The 18,459-nt window shown below is 54.9% G+C and overlaps 1 protein-coding gene across 1 annotated transcript in view; it reads right to left on the minus strand.

Moving 5' to 3' along the window:
- The window catches only part of SPG7 (spastic paraplegia 7 (pure and complicated autosomal recessive)), a 41,609-nt gene that overhangs the window by 7,727 nt on the left and 15,423 nt on the right, over positions 1-18,459 (minus strand). The window contains exons 5-13 of the mRNA XM_012657173.1: positions 16,266-16,507; positions 12,474-12,613; positions 11,121-11,223; positions 9,774-9,899; positions 9,350-9,512; positions 8,818-8,991; positions 3,663-3,787; positions 2,153-2,255; positions 940-1,050 (exon numbers count right to left, since the gene is read on the minus strand). Coding sequence (XP_012512627.1) covers positions 940-1,050; positions 2,153-2,255; positions 3,663-3,787; positions 8,818-8,991; positions 9,350-9,512; positions 9,774-9,899; positions 11,121-11,223; positions 12,474-12,613; positions 16,266-16,507 — 1,287 coding nt within the window. The remainder of the gene's footprint in view (positions 1-939; positions 1,051-2,152; positions 2,256-3,662; positions 3,788-8,817; positions 8,992-9,349; positions 9,513-9,773; positions 9,900-11,120; positions 11,224-12,473; positions 12,614-16,265; positions 16,508-18,459) is intronic.

An 18,459-nucleotide genomic window follows, 5' to 3' on the forward strand; every position in this document is an offset into this window, starting at 1 on the left:
GACAGCCGCCCTCCCCTTCCCGTCCCCCTCAGGGATCCTCTGCTTTCCCGAGCTGCAGCCCTGGGACCTGGGAGAGCTTTGTCCCAGGTGTCAACTCTAACTGAGGGTGACAGGATTGCGTTCTTGCAGGGACAGCTTGTGAGGGCGGCTCTGTGCTTCTTAACATCTGTGGCAAAGACCAACCAGTTGCCTGTTTAAAATGTCCAAGCTGCCTCAGTGACACAGCTGGTCTGAACCCTGCCCCTCATCAACGAGAACGTGACATCTGGGTGCTGCCACAATGTGGCTGCAGAAGGTTCTAGGTCTCATTCTCGGCTGGAGCCCTGCTCTGCTCACAGATCCACAGGCCCCACCTTTGACGGCCCTGGTGAAGCACTGCCAGAGGCAGCCCCACCCCTCCTTGCAGAAAACTCCTCTCCCGTTCGTTCCCAAACAGCCAGGGCGAGGGTTTCGGCAGAGGCACAGGTCACGCCACAGATCCACGCCTCTCCGCACGGTCTCTCGATGGCACAGACATTTCTGCAGGTCTGTGTGTGACGCAGCCTCAACCTACCAGAAGTGCAGCCCTGGGCATCTGTCCAGCTGGTGGTCAGCTCTCAGCCACCGCAGGGACAGCTGCGGCCTGAGCACCATCGCACCCGGGCTTTCCAAGCACTTTCCTATGTCTGCTTGGAGAGTGTGTGCTCTTAGCAAATCTGCAGTCTCTCAAACCAAGGAAAAGTAAAGGTGTGACTTATAAAACACCGAAATACTCCACGTTTTCCCTCTTGTCTGACGATTCCTCGCCACTTACCTAAACCACACCACGTCCAAGCCTAGATCTGGCTCCATCTACCTCACCTCTAATTTTAATTTGGGGGACTGGTCTCTGAGTGGGTATTTCTGGGGTTCAAGCCCTGCTGAGAGCAAGGCCTTAACAAACGGGGCGCAGTCTCATACCGGCAATGACACGCTCCACGGCGTACTCGAAGTTGAAGGTGTGGACGGACGTGTGCCCCTCCCTCGCGGCATGGAGCGCGGCCTCGTTACAGATGTTGGCGATATCAGCACCTGTCAACACAAAGGTGGGGTGGAGGAAAACAGGGTGGGCTTTAGCACTATCAGGGTTTAAGAAGAAGGAAAGTGGCCAGGTGTGGTGGTTCACGCCTGTAATCCCAGCACTCTGGGAGGCTGAGGCGGGAGGATCACTTGAGGCTGGGGGTTTGAGACCAACCTGAGCGAGAGCCCATCTCTACAAAAAATACAAAACTTGGCCAGGTGTGGTAGGGTGAGCCTGCTATTCCAGCTCCTCAGGAGGCTGAGACGGGAGGAATTTGGGGCCAGCCTGGGCAGTAGAGTGAGACCCCATCTCAAAAAAAACTCATTGGGAAGTGGACGTCGGGCGGCAGCTCCTTGCACTGTGTCAGACTGAAGCCATCGCGGATGTGAGCTGCCGAGGTCTGCCCCCTGCCCAAGTGCGCTGGTGGGCGAGGCTGCGCGGCATGCTTCTCCACGCCCGGTGGGGTTTTCTGCCACCTCACCTTGCACATGAGCATCGATGGGCGCAAGATTAAAGGGCCTCTAGCAGCCCTGAGATTCTAGTTAAAGACCTTAAAAAACAATCAAAAGGGAAGGCATGATATCATAATAGAAGGGATTTTTATTTACATTAACCTTTAAACTGGGAGCTGCACAGAAACAGCTCTTGACGTGTGACGTCTTTCTACTGACTCGAGGCTGAGACTGGCGGGGTGGGGGAGGGAAGTGGCGCCGGCAGCACCTGGTGCAGGTGCGAGACCCGCGGTCTGAATGCGAGAGGCCCCGAGTGACACTCCACACGATGTGGGCAGATGGCACAGGATGCCCGGAAAGCAGAACCACTGGGACACAGTGGGGGCCGCTGCTGGGGACACGGACTTCACCACTGCTGTCCCCGCAGTCAGCACAGAACACAACCGCTGCGGTTTCCCAGCGCCGAGGGGACACAGCAGTGTCTGGGCCTCCTGCTGCTTCCTGCAGCCCACGTGCTGTCTGGTCCCACCCAGCTTGTACTGACCAGGGCATCCCCGAGACGAGGGGCAGCGCTACCCGGTAGGAAGGCCCGATACCCGCCTGCAGGTGAGACCACCTGCCCTCAGACTGGTGCTGCGCAGGCTGCAGGCTAAAAACATACCACTGAATCCAGGCGTCAGCTCCGCCAGACGCTGGGAGTAGAAGGTGCTGGCCTGGGTCAGCTTCAGGCTCTTCAGGTGCTGCTCGAAAATCTCACGCCTCTCCTGCCGGAAAGAGGAAGGAGGACGCGAGGTTGGGCTGGAACAGGTATCGCGGAAGGCGCGGTGTGCACGTCTCTGTGCAGAGTGGCGACCCCACGCGTCCACCGCGCAGATGAGACCTGAGGATTTTTTTTTCTTTTTTTTTTTTGAGACAGAGTGTCGCTCTGTTGCCTGGGCTGGAGTGCCGTGGCGTCAACCTAGCTCACAGCAACCTCAAACTCCTGGGCTCAAGCGATCCTTCTGCCTCAGCCTCCCAAGTACCTGGGACTACAGGCATGTGCCACCATGCCCGGCTAATTTTTTCTATTTTTAGTTGTTTTGGCTAATTTCTTTCTATTTATAGTAGAGACGGGGTCTTGTTCTTGCTCAGGCTGGTCTTGAACTCCTGAGCTTAAGCAATCGTCCCACAGTGCTAGGATTACAGGCGTGAGCCACCGCGCCCGGCTGAGACCTGAGTTCATAAGTGACAGTTCCTCACCATCGGTCACGACCCGTGGCCGGGGAAACCAATTCAGAGAGCTGCAAGCAGTATTTTAAAAATGAAAATGAGCGAAATAAATAAATAAATGAAAACGAAGCGCATCGCACACAGCTAGGGTTTACTTTGCAAAATGTTTGATTCCCATGCACACTGCATGTTCTAGATCTCGACGTGAAACGCTTCCCACATGGTCAAACAAGACAGCCAGCCTCCCAGAGACGCAGCGCCCTGGTCTCAGAGGGAAGGGCTCCTGCTCTGCTCTCGCCCTCCACCCCATAGAAGCCACACCAGCCCCAACCAGCCGCCCTTGGGTCCTCGCTCTCACCCCTCCCTCCACGAGCTGAATTCCTGCTCCCTCAGGGCCACAGCGAAGGCCCTTCGGCCAGGAGGCGGGACGCACAGCCAGAGGCCTCAGACAGAGGAGGATGCGGGGTGAGAGGCCCCAGGCCATGGGACTTCTACCCACCCCACTCGCAGGGCAGCTGCACAGTCCACAGTCCCACAGCCAAGCAAATCCTTGAGAGAGTTAGGACGCGGGTTCTGCGGCTGCCCACAGGCTGCAGACACAGGATTAGACACCATGCAAGAAGAAAGGGATTTCTTACTACTTTTCCTCCTGGATTTGGTTTCAAAGAATTTGCTATAAAACTCAACCAAGGCCAGCACATTCAACCCCAAATGTTTAAGGATAAAAGAAAAAACAATGGGTGAACAAGTAGCAAAACCAACAAAGAGTAAAGAATCCAAGAAAGTGGACAGGCAGCACCAGGGGGCCCACAGCAGGCGTCACGCCACTACCGCGTCCTGCAGGCCAGACACCTGCACAGCCAGAGAAGACCGGCCCTGGCAGGCCATGTGCCCAGGCCACGCTGGCCAGTCCTGACCCCTCCATGGTCTTGGGGGAAACTCCACCGAGCCCCGGCTCTGACCTGCAGGGTGGGAAGGTCAATGAAGACGTGTCGGTCAAGCCGGCCTGGCCTCATCAGAGCGTTGTCCAAAATGTCGGCTCGATTGGTGGATGCCAGGACGATGACGTGGTCTGTGGTGCCCATGCCTGAGGGTACAGAGCAGACGCGGTGGCCTTAGGGGGGCATCCCTGACACAGCGGCTCTCCCCTGCGCGCTACCCTGTTAGGACGTGGGAGGGAAAGGCCTCTCCCAAGGCCCAGTGAGAAAGGAGCACGCGCGTCCTTCTGGACCAGGGGCAGTGGCTTGACTTCCTTGGGAGCTTCCAACCAAAACCACCAGGAAGAACAATGGTCCCTGTTTCGGCAACTGAAAAGAGCGACAGCTCCCCCAGGTATCTGCTGAGGCAGAACCGACCACATCTCTGGGGGGATCAGGCGTCCAATGGTGCCCCCGGGAGCTGCCCTCACCCGGCCCTCTCCCTGGGCCAGGGTCGTTACTTCTGGACACTGCAACACTGTAACACCTGGTCTTAGGACCCGGGTGTTAGGCTCAGTTCTCACCTGAGAATTCTACAGTGAGTTCAGAAACTAGCACTGGACACTGATTTGAATAAATCAACTGCAAAAAAGGCATTTATGAAGCAACCAGGGAAACCTGAGCCTAACTGGGTGTCAGATGCTATTACAAACTTTTAGGCCCGGCACGGTGACTCACACCTGTAATCCTAGCACTCTGGGAGGCCGAGGTGGGTGGATCACTTGAGATTAGGAGTTCGAGACCAGCCTGAGCAAAAGTGAAACCCCATCTCTACCAAAAATAGAAAAGTTAGCTGGGCACGGTGGTGCTCGCCTGTAGTCCCAGCTACTTGGGAGGCTGAGGCAGGAGGATTGCTTGAGCCCAGGAGTTGGAGGCTGCAGTGAGCTAGGCTGATGCCACTGCACTCAACTCTGGGCGACAGAGTGAGACTCTGCCTCAAAAAAAAAAAAAAGCCAGACGTCAACCCCGCTCTCATCCCCAGGGCCTGAGACCCGCTGGGTAGCTGGCAGTGAAAACCTCACACCACCTATGTCACCTGAGAGGACAGAGAGTGGGAACGGCAGCTTCGGTGTGTGGGCCATCGAGAGTGCTCAAGGGGCCACTGGGAACAGAAGCACGGTGCCAGCGCACTCACCCGTGGGCCACGCGCGGTGCCAGCGCTCCCTCTCTCACCCAAGCCCTGAGCCCCAGCCCGCAGCTCCGTCTGCCCAGACTCGCTATCTGCCCTGGTCCGGGACTGGCAGAGGCTCACCCAGCGCTCCCTAAGCTGCTCTTATCACGCTTTACCAACAGGCCTTCAATGAGGAACAGGTGGGGGTGGGCCGCCTCTGCCCGACGCGGGTGGGGGGTGTCGGAGCTTCTCACACGGTGCCGAGCACCAGGACGGCAGCAAACCCCACCCAGAGCAGCTGTTTTCTCCAGAGTGCACACTTCTGACCACAGGACCCCCAGGTGGGGCCAAAAAGCAGCCCCCAGTGGAGGCCAGTGCTGCTGGTCTGGAGAACACAGTGAGAATCACCAGCGTACGCCAGTGTGCTCGAGCCTGGCACACGCTGGAGCCACCGGGGCCACCCGGGGAACCAGGGCCTGGGCTCCCGAAGTGTCGCTCTGTACTCCCACGCTGGGCTGCCTGGGCACGAGAAAGCCCACAGCAGACATTGCTGGAGGCTGTTTATTACTTAGAACCAAAGAAGAAAGAGTCACAGCATAGAACGCTCACAACAGCCTTTCTCACGTTTGACTTCCACCGTTCAGGGGTGACTAAGAAAACCTCTATACGCTGTCAGAGTTCACATCACGCCACGGCCGTTTCCTCTGGAGCTGGGACTGGGATGTCCATCGCAGAGGGACATTCCTGAGCAAAGCGCCCCTTCTGCCGATGACCCTGTGGGCAGGGAACCGGGCTGGACCGGGCCCTTCCCACAGGGGCCTGGTGTCCTACAGGGACGAGCGCCTGGGCTGACGCCTGACCTACAATGCCGGGCCTTTTCTCTGCCTTGGTGAGTTTTCCCACGACTGACGCAGCATCCGCTCCATCCTCTGCACAATGAACAGAGCGCTCCGCCCCGAGGAAGCACAGAGGCACATCTGAGGGGCGAAGAATGCACAACTGTGTCTCCGCATAAAGGGGCTTGTTTGGTGCCGGCCCAGCCCAACAAGAGGCCCTCAGTTAGCAGATTCTCAGGCCCGAGCAAACCCAGGGGCGGAAGCAGCTATTTTTACAGTAATACAGAGAGATTCGGCTCTGAAAAAAATGTCACTGGATAAATGCTTCCTGGTGGGCTCAAGTCTGCCCAAGAAGGTGGTCTCTATTTTCAGAGCAGAAAGTAACACGAGCACAGAGCACAGGCTCCGCTCCCAGGGCCCTGTGTGTTCAGGGAGGCAAGAGCCACGTGGGACCGTCTCCTCCCGAGTTTCCTTCGCCGTCACCTGCAACGACGTCTGCTCGGCGCACAGAAGCACGGCATGGCAGGATGGCAGGATGGCAGGATGTGGTTTAGCCTCACCCACCCTCACCTCACGAACCACAGCTCGGTCGAGAGGGGCCTGGCGTGAAGCCACGCAGCGGCCCTCTGCACGTCCACGGGCGTGGCTGTGTGTGCGGCTCTCTCAGGGCATCCACGGGAGCCCAAGACACACGTGGAAATCACCCCACTTTCATCAGCAGTGAGGCTTAAGGACTAGTTACTGGTGGACCAGTCATCTGATGACTTTCGAAAGGCTGCGCTCACCTCTTGACCATGAGCGTCACGAGAAGTTATTCATTCCTTAAAGAAACAACCAGAAGCTACAGGTACGACCTGGCCCCTGTGGCTGCAGAGCGCGTCTGGTGCGCAGTGCTGGACTTTTCTACGCCGCTCTCACTCCACAGCCCAGGTGGCTACCGGGAAGCACTGTGAGCTCTTCCACCGGAGCGCGTTCGTAAACCTGGGGCTTCCTGATGAGCACCGTCCGCAGACTTCCGCCCGTCACACCATGCAGCTGCCACTTCCTGCCACTTGCCGACGGTCACGAGACCCTTGTGGCCAGAGCCCAAGGTGAGATCTCTCAGGACTCCAAAACTACCCACTTGTCCTTGGGTAACTTCCAAGAGCAACAGTCAAAGCCACACACCACCTAAGAGACGATTTAAAGATGCTCAAAATACAATATGGTTGAAGACTCCGCCCGGCATCTTTCTAAAATGTAGTAATAAACATCGTTTCAACAGCAGGTCCAGCTCCTCCGTCGCCGGGCAGAGCTGAGGCACAGCCTCGTTCCCTCAGGAGAGGGTGAGTGCACGGCCAGAATTCCCGACAGCCCTGGAGCTCGCCTGGAGGGTCCTCTCGGAGGGTCCGTGGAAGACCCATCTCTGAGCGGGTGTCTCCCGACAATGACATGTCAGCACTTGAACCACTTGCCCACGTCTCTGAGGACACTTAGCGCTCTGAAAACTTTACTCCCCTACACGTGCAAGGTGGCTGTTCGGACCTCAGTAGACTCACGCCACTGTTCCTGAACACGCGTGTTGACAGATGGCTGGACTACCGAGACAGGAAGGGGCGGTGGGCAGCTCCAGATGCAACCCGTTCTTCTCAGGACACCTGAATAATGCAGCTTTTCCCTGATGTCACTGGGCATTTCCCTTTGGCTTTAAACGGGCAGAGCGCTCAGAGCTTACAGAACACGCCCCCCCAACCCCAGCATCAGTCCGCCTAGCATCACGGCACAGAGCGGCAGACGGTGGGTCTGGGCACCCAGGTGAGATATGAGCTGAGAAAGGCCCAGCCCCTTGGCAGAGCCCGCCCTGCGGACGAGACACACAGACGTCATGTCACGTCTGTCCTGCAGAATGCACAGCTGCCCCCAGCCGAGGATTCACCACAGCCTCACAGAGAGGATGCTCCTCATGGGACAAGCACCGTGGTCACCAAGACAAAGACCGAGAAAGGAGCCAGGATGGAGGAGGCCCGGTCACCGACACCACCGCCGGGCTCTGACTGGAACGGAGCGGAGCGTTCGCCTCACCGCAGCCTGCAGGAGCTGGGGGAGCCATCAGGAACACTGCGACTACTTCTGCAACACTTTTGTAAGTCCAAAATTACTTCAAAACGAAAGGTTGAAATGAATTTTCACCCTTAGTCATGTACAATCAAAACTCTACTGTATATACACCAACAGACACACTCTTCCAAACAAGAGGCGACATTTAAAAGAGGAAAATAGACTATACATGTTTTTTTGGAACCAAAACTACTTTGAAATAAAAGTGTCTCCATAATCTACAATACCTGCAATGTAACTAGAATTCTGATTAAAGAAAAGCTAAGAATGAATCTTACAGAGCAGAACCCTTAAGAGATATTTCTACGCGTGTTCACAGTGGCATGATTCACAATGGCCTCAGTGTCCGTCGATGGGTGAATGGATTAACAAAATGCCATCCACACACACAATGGGATGTTATTCAGCCTTAAAAAGGAAGGAAATTCTGACACATGGTACCACATGGATGAACTTTGAGGCTATCCCTGTCAACAGCGAAAGAGGCAGACACAGAAGGACAAGCACTGTGTAATCCCACTCATGTGAGGTCCCTGGAGTCGCCAATCCAGAGACAGAGAGTAGAGCGGGGCCGGGTGTGGTGGCTCACGCCTGTAATCCCAGCACTTAGGGGCCAAGGAGGGACAACAGCTTGAGGCCAGGAGTTCCAGACCAGTCGGGGCAACAGAGCAAGACCTCATCTCTACTCCACAAAAAATTAAAAAACAGAAAATAAAATTTTAAAAAAAGTAGAATAGAGGTTGCAAGGGTCTGGGGGAAGGGAATGGGAAGTTATTGCTTAGTGGGAGCAGAGTTTCTGTTTGGGTTGAAGAGAAAGTTCCGGAGACGGTTGCACAACAGTGTGAATGTGCTTATTGCCACTGAACTGTACACTAGAAAACAGTTAATATGATGAATTTTATGTTATATGTATATTACACCATGATATTCATGCAAAGAAAATGTCTCTTGCAAAAGTAGCTCAAACGACAAACAATTCCATGTCACGTTTGTTGGGTCAGCTCCATTAAAAAGAAAAAGAAACTGCGGAAGCCTGACCGGAGGTCACCGCCGGGCACCGACCACAGCGGAGCGGGGCGGGACGCAGGGCACTGACCGTCCATCTCCACCAGAAGCTGGTTGAGCGTCTGCTCCTCCTCCGTGTTGGAGAAGCCGGACACGGCGGTGGCGCGCCTCTTGCCCACGGCGTCGATCTCGTCGATGTACACGATGCAGGGGGCCCGGGCCCGCGCCTCCTTGAAGAGGCTCCGCACACGAGCAGCACCAAGGCCTGAGTGGACACAGAAAGTACCAGGAAATGGATGGACAACAGAAAACAAATCCTTTCCTGCACTGGGGCCAGGCCCAGCTGCCCCCAAGGATGACAAAACCCACACAGGCCTCCTCCTCTGCACACAAACCAGCAACTTGCTCCTGCCGGGGCCTCTTCAGCGGTCCTGGCCTCCCCTGGCCACCAGTGCATGTGGCTTCAAAGCACGTCACCCCCCATTCGCCAGACCCAGCACTTCCTCTAACTCAGGCTCCCGCGTCCCTCCTCCACACCCGACGGCGCCTGAGGATGGCACTCGGAAGGAGAGCCATCCCAGACAAGGTCAGCTGAGCCTGTCCACGGCCCCACCAGCACCCACCTCCGATGACCTCCACGAACTCCGGGCCGGCCATTGCCAAGAAGGGCACCTGGGCCTCTGTGGCCACTGCCTTGGCCAGCAGCGTCTTCCCACAGCCGGGGGGTCCAAGCAGCAGCGCACCCTTCGGAACCTTGGCGCCAAGCTGCAGGAAGCGCTCCGGGCTCTAGACAGCAGGAGACAGCGCGAAGCTGACCACTTGGGTTTCAGAGAATGTTTAAGAAGGAGCAAGTAGGACAGCTACGGCTCACGCGGTTCTGGCAAAGGCAAAGAGCCGTGCTCGGTGTCCCCATGGGGCGGGGAGGTCACCACTCAACACTCATCATCTAATCAATGGAATTCCCATCCCCGAGGTGGCCTCCTTCTGGGAGAGAAAGGGCGCCGCCGGCACATCTCCCTCCTGCTCAACACGAGGCTCGGCTCTCACCTTCAGATAATCCACAAACTCCCGGACTTCCAATTTGGCTTCATGCATCCCTGCCACGTCTTTGAAACTGACTCCTTTGCCCGTCTTCCCATCCACAATCGTGAAACGAGCCATTCTGAGCTGATTCTATATGGAAAGACACAGCATAAGCAGCTACGTGCTCTGGGTAGAGCGAGGGGACCTGCCGGCAGCTGGACGCTGGAGGCTCAGCCCCTGGCATCTCAGCCGACTGCAACCCCACTGCCCCCTGGCTCCAACCTGGGAGAGCCCCACACCCCACTCCAGTCAGACGGGGGTCACAGGCCGCTCTGCAGACACATAGGGAAAGGTTTGTTTTACATCATTAATTGGTAAGAAAGTTATCTAGCGATTGCTTTAAAAAAATCCTCCCACACCACAGGGAGGACAGTAAACTGTCCTACTCTATATGATTTTCCCCACTACTGTGTGATTTCTTTTTCTGACTATAAAAGTAATGCGGTAATAATCAGCACTGGGGGGTCTTGGTGCAAATGTTAATTGGTAAATTCCTGGAGAGCTGCGGGCAAGGCAGGAAAAGCTCCTCGCACGTGCACGTGCTTCGACCAGACCCCACTCTCAGGAAGACACACAGGGCAGACACGCAGAAGATGTGTGTGCGTGGAATTCATCCCGGTGTCATTTAAATACATCAAAAATAGGAAAAAATTATGAAACTTGCTGAATAAAACATGGTACAGCCCCACGATGAAATACCATGGTGCCGTTAAAAATAATAGTGTCAGTCTTTGGCTAGACAAAGAAATATGCTCCTAGTGTGAGTGGAAACAACAGGGTGACACTCTGCAGCTGTGCCCCAGCCCCTCCCAGGGGTGGAGCAGGGACCACCCACCTGACGTGTCCACCACCCTGGCCAAACCCCAGCAGAGGGGAAGCTGCAGAGGGACAATGCACTTCACGATAAAGTCACCGTGAGGGAAGACTGCTAAAGCGTATTGAGGTTGTTCCTTTAAAGACAACCTTTAAAACTCCTCAGCTTTTTAGCTGGTAGAGAAACCAAGGGAAAAAAGTCGTTCCCAGCCACTTACTGAAAACTGTAGAATAAACTGCCCTATAAACTCACTTGGTTCAGCCACCCAGAAGTCAGGAGAGAGGGGCCCCTGGTCCACACTGGTCACTATATACCCTTCAGCCAGCCAATCAGAAGGAACCGTGAGCTGCCACATTAAGGCTTCAGGCTGGTCTTTGCAAGAGGTTAATTGTCACTACATACTTATTCTGTAGTTCATGGGAAAAGCTTTCAGCAAATGGAAACACGGAAAAGCCCTGAGACTGCAAGTTCAGCCAAGTCCGATTTGCACGACTTACAAAAGCACTGAATCCGCCTTCCCTTCCGGTCATGCCAGTCAGACGGAAAACATACCACAGGATGGCCAGGCCCACTGCCGTCATCCCCAGGGCGTAGAGTGCACTGCGGGGGAGAGACAGAGGCCGTTGCGGGTTGACATACACACCTTACAAGAACAATCACTGACAATGGTTCGAAGATGAGAAGGGCAAACCCTAAGTCCGAGACTGATGTGTGGAACAGAATGGTTGTGAAATGGGTTCTCTCGCCCAGTTCTCACTGATCATCCTCCTCCCTAAGGTTTCCCAAGGGATCAGACCAAGTGTGCAACAGCTAAGGATCCTTATTTATCCTACGCCCTTGTGACAATGACCAGCAAGAGCAGGTTTCTGTATGTTCAGTATATTTCCATCAGTAGGCTATCGGCTTCAATTAGCAAGGCAAACGAGCCTGGCAGCAGCAAAGCCAATCCCGGGACTTCGGTGCTCAGCATGAAGGGGGCTGCCCTGGGGCTGCCCCGCACCTCCCTGTCCTGTCCGTCATTTTCCTAAAATAAAATCGGAAGTGCGCCGAGCTTTCAGGACTCACTGGGTTGCAGAACTGAGAGGCACATCACTGCAGTCCCTGGCATTCTGCATCTTACCAGGTTACGAGTCTCCAGGAAACCTCTCTCTGCACGGGGACCAGTCACCGTGGTGCCAGCAAAGCTGGGAAAGGATCGTGGCAAATGTGCTTGCTCACTCCTAAGGGCCTGCCGAGGTCTGTGGCCCTCACCCGAAAGCTCCTCCCGCATCTGTCTCTCTCGACACTGAAGCAAGAGTGTCTGTTTCTACCCTTTCTGCTCTGCTTGTCTGTAGAAGGCAGCAAGCCCAATTCGGAAGTGCCAGATGACTAAAGAAAGATTGAACAACTTGCAGGCAGTCGGCCTCCCCGTCTGTGGGCTCAACCACGCAGACTGGAAATATTTGGGGGAAAAAATCAAATCTGTCCTGAACATGTACAGATTTTTCTGTCATCATTCCCTAAACAATGCAGCATAACAACTATCGACATTGTATGAGATACTATAAGTAAATCTAGAAATGATGTAAAGTGTACAGGAGGATGTTCTCAGGTCACACGCAAATGCTACATTTCACATCGGGGACCTGGGCTTCCTTGGGTATCGGCGCCCTCCCCGACACTGAAGGGTGACTTCACGGCCCAATTTCCCAACGCTGCATCCTTCACCCCTGCACTTGCTTAGCCCTCCCACAAGGGATTCTAGCAAACTGTAGGCAAAGACAGTCTGAGACTTCTGTTTGCGACTAGCTTCTCACATCACAGGGCCAAGCCGTGTTTAGTTCAAGAGTCCACAGGAGTGACCAGCATACTTCCCAAAGAATCCCGTGCGCTTGTAGGAAACCGGGATCCTGTCCTTGCCATCGATGTTCAGCTCGTCTTCAGCTGCTCGAAGCTTCTCTTCAAATTTGTCGATATTTGCGACCTGCATTCGGTACATCAAGGCCAGCCTCTGGGGCAGAAGCAGAGGGGACAGTGAGAGAGTTAGCAGGACAGACCGTGCACGCCACAGCGAACAGAGAATGGGGCCTGACGCATGCTGAACAGACAGCTTTAGGGTTCTGAAGAGGATGTCATTCAGAAACTAAAGAGGATCAACTTACAATTGTCCACCTTAAGATTGTTCAACTTTACAGCGGTGCAAAACCAACACACGTTCAGTTCATTTCTTGACACAACGAGGCTACCTTTGGACAAACCTATTGGAACTTGAAAATGAACTTTTTTTTTAATATGAAGGGGTGGGGAGTTGTGAGGAGGGTGCTCATTTACTTTGTTAGTTTTCGTCGAGACAGAGTCTCACTAGCGTATTGGCGTCACTGTAGCTCACTGCAACCTCCAACTCCGGGGCTCAAGTGATGCTCCTGCCTCAGCCTCCTGGGTAGCTGGGACTACAGGTGTACCTCAATGCTGGCTGGGTTGTCTTTTTCCTTTCTTTTTAGTAGAGACGGGGTCTCACTCTCGTTCAGGCTGGTCTCGAACTCTTGAGCTCAAGCAATCCTCCCGCCTCGGCCTCCCAGAGGGCTGGGATTACAGGCCTGAGCCACCACACCTGGCTGAATACACACTTCTGATCTATGGTATTTTCAGCTCTCAATGGGTTTGTCAGGACATAACCCCATTTAAGTCAAGGAACACCCTCACTTCCACGCCTAAAAAATTTTAGTTTTGTCAAACACATCTTGAGAAACAAAATTTTAATAGATATACTTTCCAGTAGGTACATTTTCCAGTAATAGGAGAATGTTAAGAGAATGGAGGGGGGTGTGTGCACCTTAAATTCAGCACCCGGCCTCTGGCTGCCGCGCAGAGTACAGCAGGAGCCGCGCACGCAGCACCGACGTGACTGCAACACTGGACGGCTGCGGCACAGTCTACCCCGACTGAGGCCAGAAGCAGATGTCCTCGCTAAGTGCAGCGGGGGACACGGCAACAGAGGCTTTGTGTTTAACCACTGACTGGATCTGAAACTCAATTAACTGGGTTTCTTCATCCCAAGTCTTCGCCCCTCATGCCATTGGAGCATGTTGTCCTCCAAACACTTTGTCCCTAATTAAGCTTTGCACGTTTAGCTCAGATTTCTGCACGGCCAGGGACGGCCACCAGCCCAAGGAGAGGACAAAGGCAGACTTCCTGGGCTCGCTCTGAGGGCAGCTGGAACTCCAGCAGCAGACAGCCCCCCCTCACTCGGGCCCCAAACTGCTGAGACAGGATTCGGTGCATTTTGTCTTGAAGGCAGTTGTGTTATCAGGTGACATGCGCGTAGCCAAGCACACGTTTCTGGTTAAATAACCTAGTGGGCCGAAGTGACCAGGCATGCACCTGGGGTATTCGCACAAATGAATCGGTGCCATCCCTCGTGTTCACCAACCATGCTCGCCTGAGCCTCCTGTCTTTTAAAATATCAAGACGGGATTGGCGGAGGGAAAAAAGAAAAAAAAAAAGGAAGAATAAAGAAAGAAAGAGAGCATCGAGACAGCCCGTGTTCCTGCCTGAGGCTGTGGAGAGGCAGGAGAGCCTTCGCCTCCACCTCAGCTCCGACAGGAACAGAATGAAGCCAGGCGCGTCAGCTGGAAACTCAGCGGAGGCAGCGAGACGGGCTGCAGAGTCCCCGAGTGTGGTGTCAGGTGGCAGCCAGAGGGAAGACGGGACCTGTCGGTACCCGAGCGAGGGGCGATGGCTCAGGGGCTCCTGGCTCCGTCTGTGTGCAGGCAAGCAGTTCTGTGCAGTGTCCACAGGCCCTGCCTGAGAAAGGCTGAGGAGAACCAGGCCGACTGACGCCAGAGGCCTGCACGGCCACTCTGACCGGGTGCCCACGCTGACCAGGAATGGGGGTCAAAGGTGAGTCAGCACTTCCCCCGTGGGTCCTAGAGGTGACACTGTCAGCCAACACCGCATGTCACTGTGCTGCAGCCAGAGTCTCCTAGGAAACCTCCTCTGGACAAACAGACTAAGGAAGAGTGTTTCCTAAAGCGGAATTACTTTGCCCACAGGTTTGCACACTTCTTGCAGACGCTGGCTCAGCGCAGCCTGGGAGTCTACGCAGGGTCCTGGGCTTGCAAGTGAGCTGGTCTGAAACCTCTCACGTCCAGAGACTCAAAAGCAGCTGACACCCCAGAAGATTCACCAGGTTGGAAGTCATGATGCATTGCAAAAAATAAATTTAAAATTTTTAAATTTTTTTAAAAAAGAAAAAGCATCCTGAATAACCCATCTAAGGGCAGAAACTCCAGTGGGGAGGTCCTGATTATCTCCACAGCCTGTAAGGGTCACAGCATCTGAGACCATTTTTCCAACAGCCTGGTGCACTTACTTTCCAGAGTTAGACTATTCCAAGCTCAGAGTCTAAACACACCCTTGGAACCTAAATTAAGCCAGGAGATTTCCCCCCGGTTCTGAATGGTCTCGGCTTGTGGAGGCTCCAGGGGAGGATGGACAGGGCCATCGGTACCCACCAGTCCCTAAGCACTTAGCCGTCATTTACAGGAGACCCCCCCCCGTGCTGGCTGGAACACCCGGTGACCGGAGTCGCTACATTCACCCAGCGAACCCCAAATGCTTGATCTGGACTTTTTCAATGCCTCAGACCACTCAGACACGTGGCCACCGCCAACTGGCACAGAAGGCAAACACACAGAAATGACCCTCTTTCCATGCCGAGATCCAGAAGCCGATTCAAACTCCACATCCTCTGTGAAGCCTCCACTTGGGCCGGACACATTCGCTGGCCTCTGCAAGGCACCTGCAGCGCTCACTGCGCACCTCAGGCGCTGAGCTCCAGGGCCAGGCCGCAGCCTTGGCCATTACCTCGTTTCTGTAGCGCACTGGAACCAACTCGCACTGTGTAACAGTCCGTGTTGATCCAACCACCCCAACTAGATCGCACGTTCTCGTCAACAGATAACCGGTGTAGACAACGGGCTCAACGGCTGGTCTGAAAGAGCTCACTGGGCAGCACTGCCCAGCTCTGGTGGAAGGAATGTGCGCCGGGCCACCCAGTTCTGCCCAGGAACCAGAGCCGGGCCTGGGAGCACACAGGAGCACTCCGGGTCCTGGGCGGGATTCCACCGTGAGGGAGAGGATGCTCTCCCAAAAACAATGAGCCCCGCGGCTATGTCGATCCCCAGCACTGTGTCTTGAGTGGCTGGTGGGAGATTTCCACTTGGAAAACTCCCTGCCACCTCTGCTCCCGACTCTGAGTGACACTCCCTCTGCCTTCCCAACACCTCACACACACCCACACGGGCCCAGCAGCACCTGAGGGCTGCGGGTGGTCTCGTCTCCTTAATGCCTCAAGCCAGGGAGTCACCCCCGGGCCAATCTGTCCCTCGCCCCACCTCCTCCTCTGTGCACGGCTCCCATGGCTGTGGGAATCCCACCATCACACTGCCCGGTGCCCTCCTCACTGACCACCTTCCTGAAGCCCCGTCTCGGTGAGCCCCTGTCCAAACCCATCAATGAACCCGCTGCGAACCTCTCCACACACATCTTGTTTTCAGACAACCAAGTAGATGAGGGTGGGGCACAAAAGGAAAAGGAACGCACACAAGGTCTCTCCACACGGGGGCCACAGCCGCCGTGCCCACGCCCGCGCCCCAACTCACAGGCCGCCCGAACACCACGGCCCCGGGGTGCAGGTAGACTTCCACCACGTCGCTCTCGGGCACCACCTGCACCCGCTGCACCTCGCCCTTGGCCAGCATCTCGTTGACGAAGTCGTTCCAGGAGATGTTGCCCCCGCTGGTGTTGAGTGAGTTCAGCAGGCTCATGATGACGGCGATGATGAACAGGGTGCGCAGCCGCTCGCGGTACATCTGGTCCTCGCGCTCCCTGCGTCTCCTCTCCTCTGTGCGGCGGGGAGCAAGGGGAGAACCAAACACAGTGGGTGAGACACAGGTAACATCCCAAGGCCGGGCACCGATCTCGGACGCCCTTTCTTCAGGAAAGCCCGGCTTTGAAGGGGCCGCGTCCTGTGTCCTCTAAGATCCGGCATTTCCGCCAATCGTTCCACAAGTCACTGGAGACAAACACTACGTACTGTTCAGGGTCACCAACCCTTCATTCACTGAGGTCACCTCAGAGAGGAGGAGGAGGAGTAGGTCCCACCTTAGATAACAGGAAACCATTTTTAAATCAAAAAACTTCCTAGGACTTAGGCTGAGGCAGGAGGATCGTGTGAGTTCAGGAGCTCGAGACCAGCCTGGGCAACACGGCGAGAACCTGGGACCACGTGCTCTCGCAGCTACACAGGCCGCCCCTCACTGCGCAGTGTGTGCTGACGAGAGCGACGGATTCAGCCACCGCAAATCTGAGTCAATACTAAATGTCATCAACAGGGTACCTGCAGCATACGTGTAAGTTACGAACAGCAATGAAACAAATACCTTTACCATAACCTGCCTCCAGAAATACCTTCCTAATCCCACTGAAGGCCCCACGTCACTCCTGCCTCCCTACCCGACAACCACCCTGAACTTTTTATTTATCAAAATAATGTTAAAAATAAGTTGTATGTTACTTACCATAATGTATGAAAATAGCACATTTAAAAATATCATAACCGCTTAATATTTTGAATTTTAAAAATACAAGATGCGCTATTTAGCCTATAGGCTATATCAGGGACAACTTGATTCTAGAATTTTCCCAGAGACCGACTCTTTATGAGAATCATCCGGTAAATTCCCCCAAATCCATCACTCAGTTATAAATACCCCACTTAAGACATAGACAGCATCATGCTCAGTTCTTAGGGGACGGAAGAAAGATACTTGGTCCCTGTTGTTGAGAAACCAGGAAATCAGCCAGGCAGCAGGAAACGGTGTGATTAAGGCTGGACCGGGATTAGCTCAGAAGGAATTGAGGGCAGCAGGTGCTCACGTGGGGCCAGCAGCTCCTCTGGGGAGGAGCGGTGGGGAGGGAGACAGAGTGTCTGTGGGAGTCACTTCCTGCAGCCCAGAGCACAGACGGAAACAGTCCTGCAGCCAGGCCAGCCCCCAAAGTGACCTGCCCGAGCCCACACCGTGGTCTTCCTTCAAAGCCACCAATGAGACAAGTTCCTCCTCCTCCTCTCGGGAGGGATGTGGGTCCGTATTTCAGACTGTGGTGCCTCCTGACCACATGATCTCACAGACCCGTTTACCCCAGGTCTCACGTCCATCTGCATGAGGACAGCGGGGGCACCTGGCCAGGTCCTCAAGGATTTGCAGTGTCACCTGCACACAGCTGACGTCTGCAGTGACCACCTGCTGCAGCCCACCAAATGGCAGGCAGGCAGAACTGTGGCAGGACGCCTTTCGGGAAACACTCGTGCAGCCCCTGCCCAGTTCTGTCCGAGACAGGCCCAGACCTAGCTCAGAAACCAAAGCTTCAGTCACCGTCTAGGTCTCCCAGCAGCCTGTGCACAGATGTCACTCTGTCTTGTCACCCCTGCTCCAAACAAGAACAGAGACACGGACACAGGCAGCACCAAGGACAAGACACGAGAAAGTCAGAGAGCCAGGGGTGAAACCCAAGGGGCGTCCACTGGGTCCCCCACCCAAAACAAGCTGCCCCGCCCACACGTCCACAAGGACTCGGCAGCTGGAATAGCAGGGGGCGAGCTGGCTGAAATCTGCGCCTCCGCTCCACTCCTCTCTGCAACGTTAGACAGCCTGTCGCTGGCACCACGGCCAGGCCTGGGCACATCCTATGACCATTTTCTTAACGACCAGTTTAGAGGAATTAAAAATTTAAATCAGCTTAAAAACACAAAATGAAGCTGGGCACAGTGACTCATGTCTGTAATCCCAGCGACTC

The sequence above is a fragment of the Propithecus coquereli genome, unplaced genomic scaffold (genome assembly GCF_000956105.1).
Source record: "Propithecus coquereli isolate 6110/MARCELLA unplaced genomic scaffold, Pcoq_1.0 Scaffold531, whole genome shotgun sequence".
NCBI classification, from domain to species: domain Eukaryota; kingdom Metazoa; phylum Chordata; class Mammalia; order Primates; family Indriidae; genus Propithecus; species Propithecus coquereli.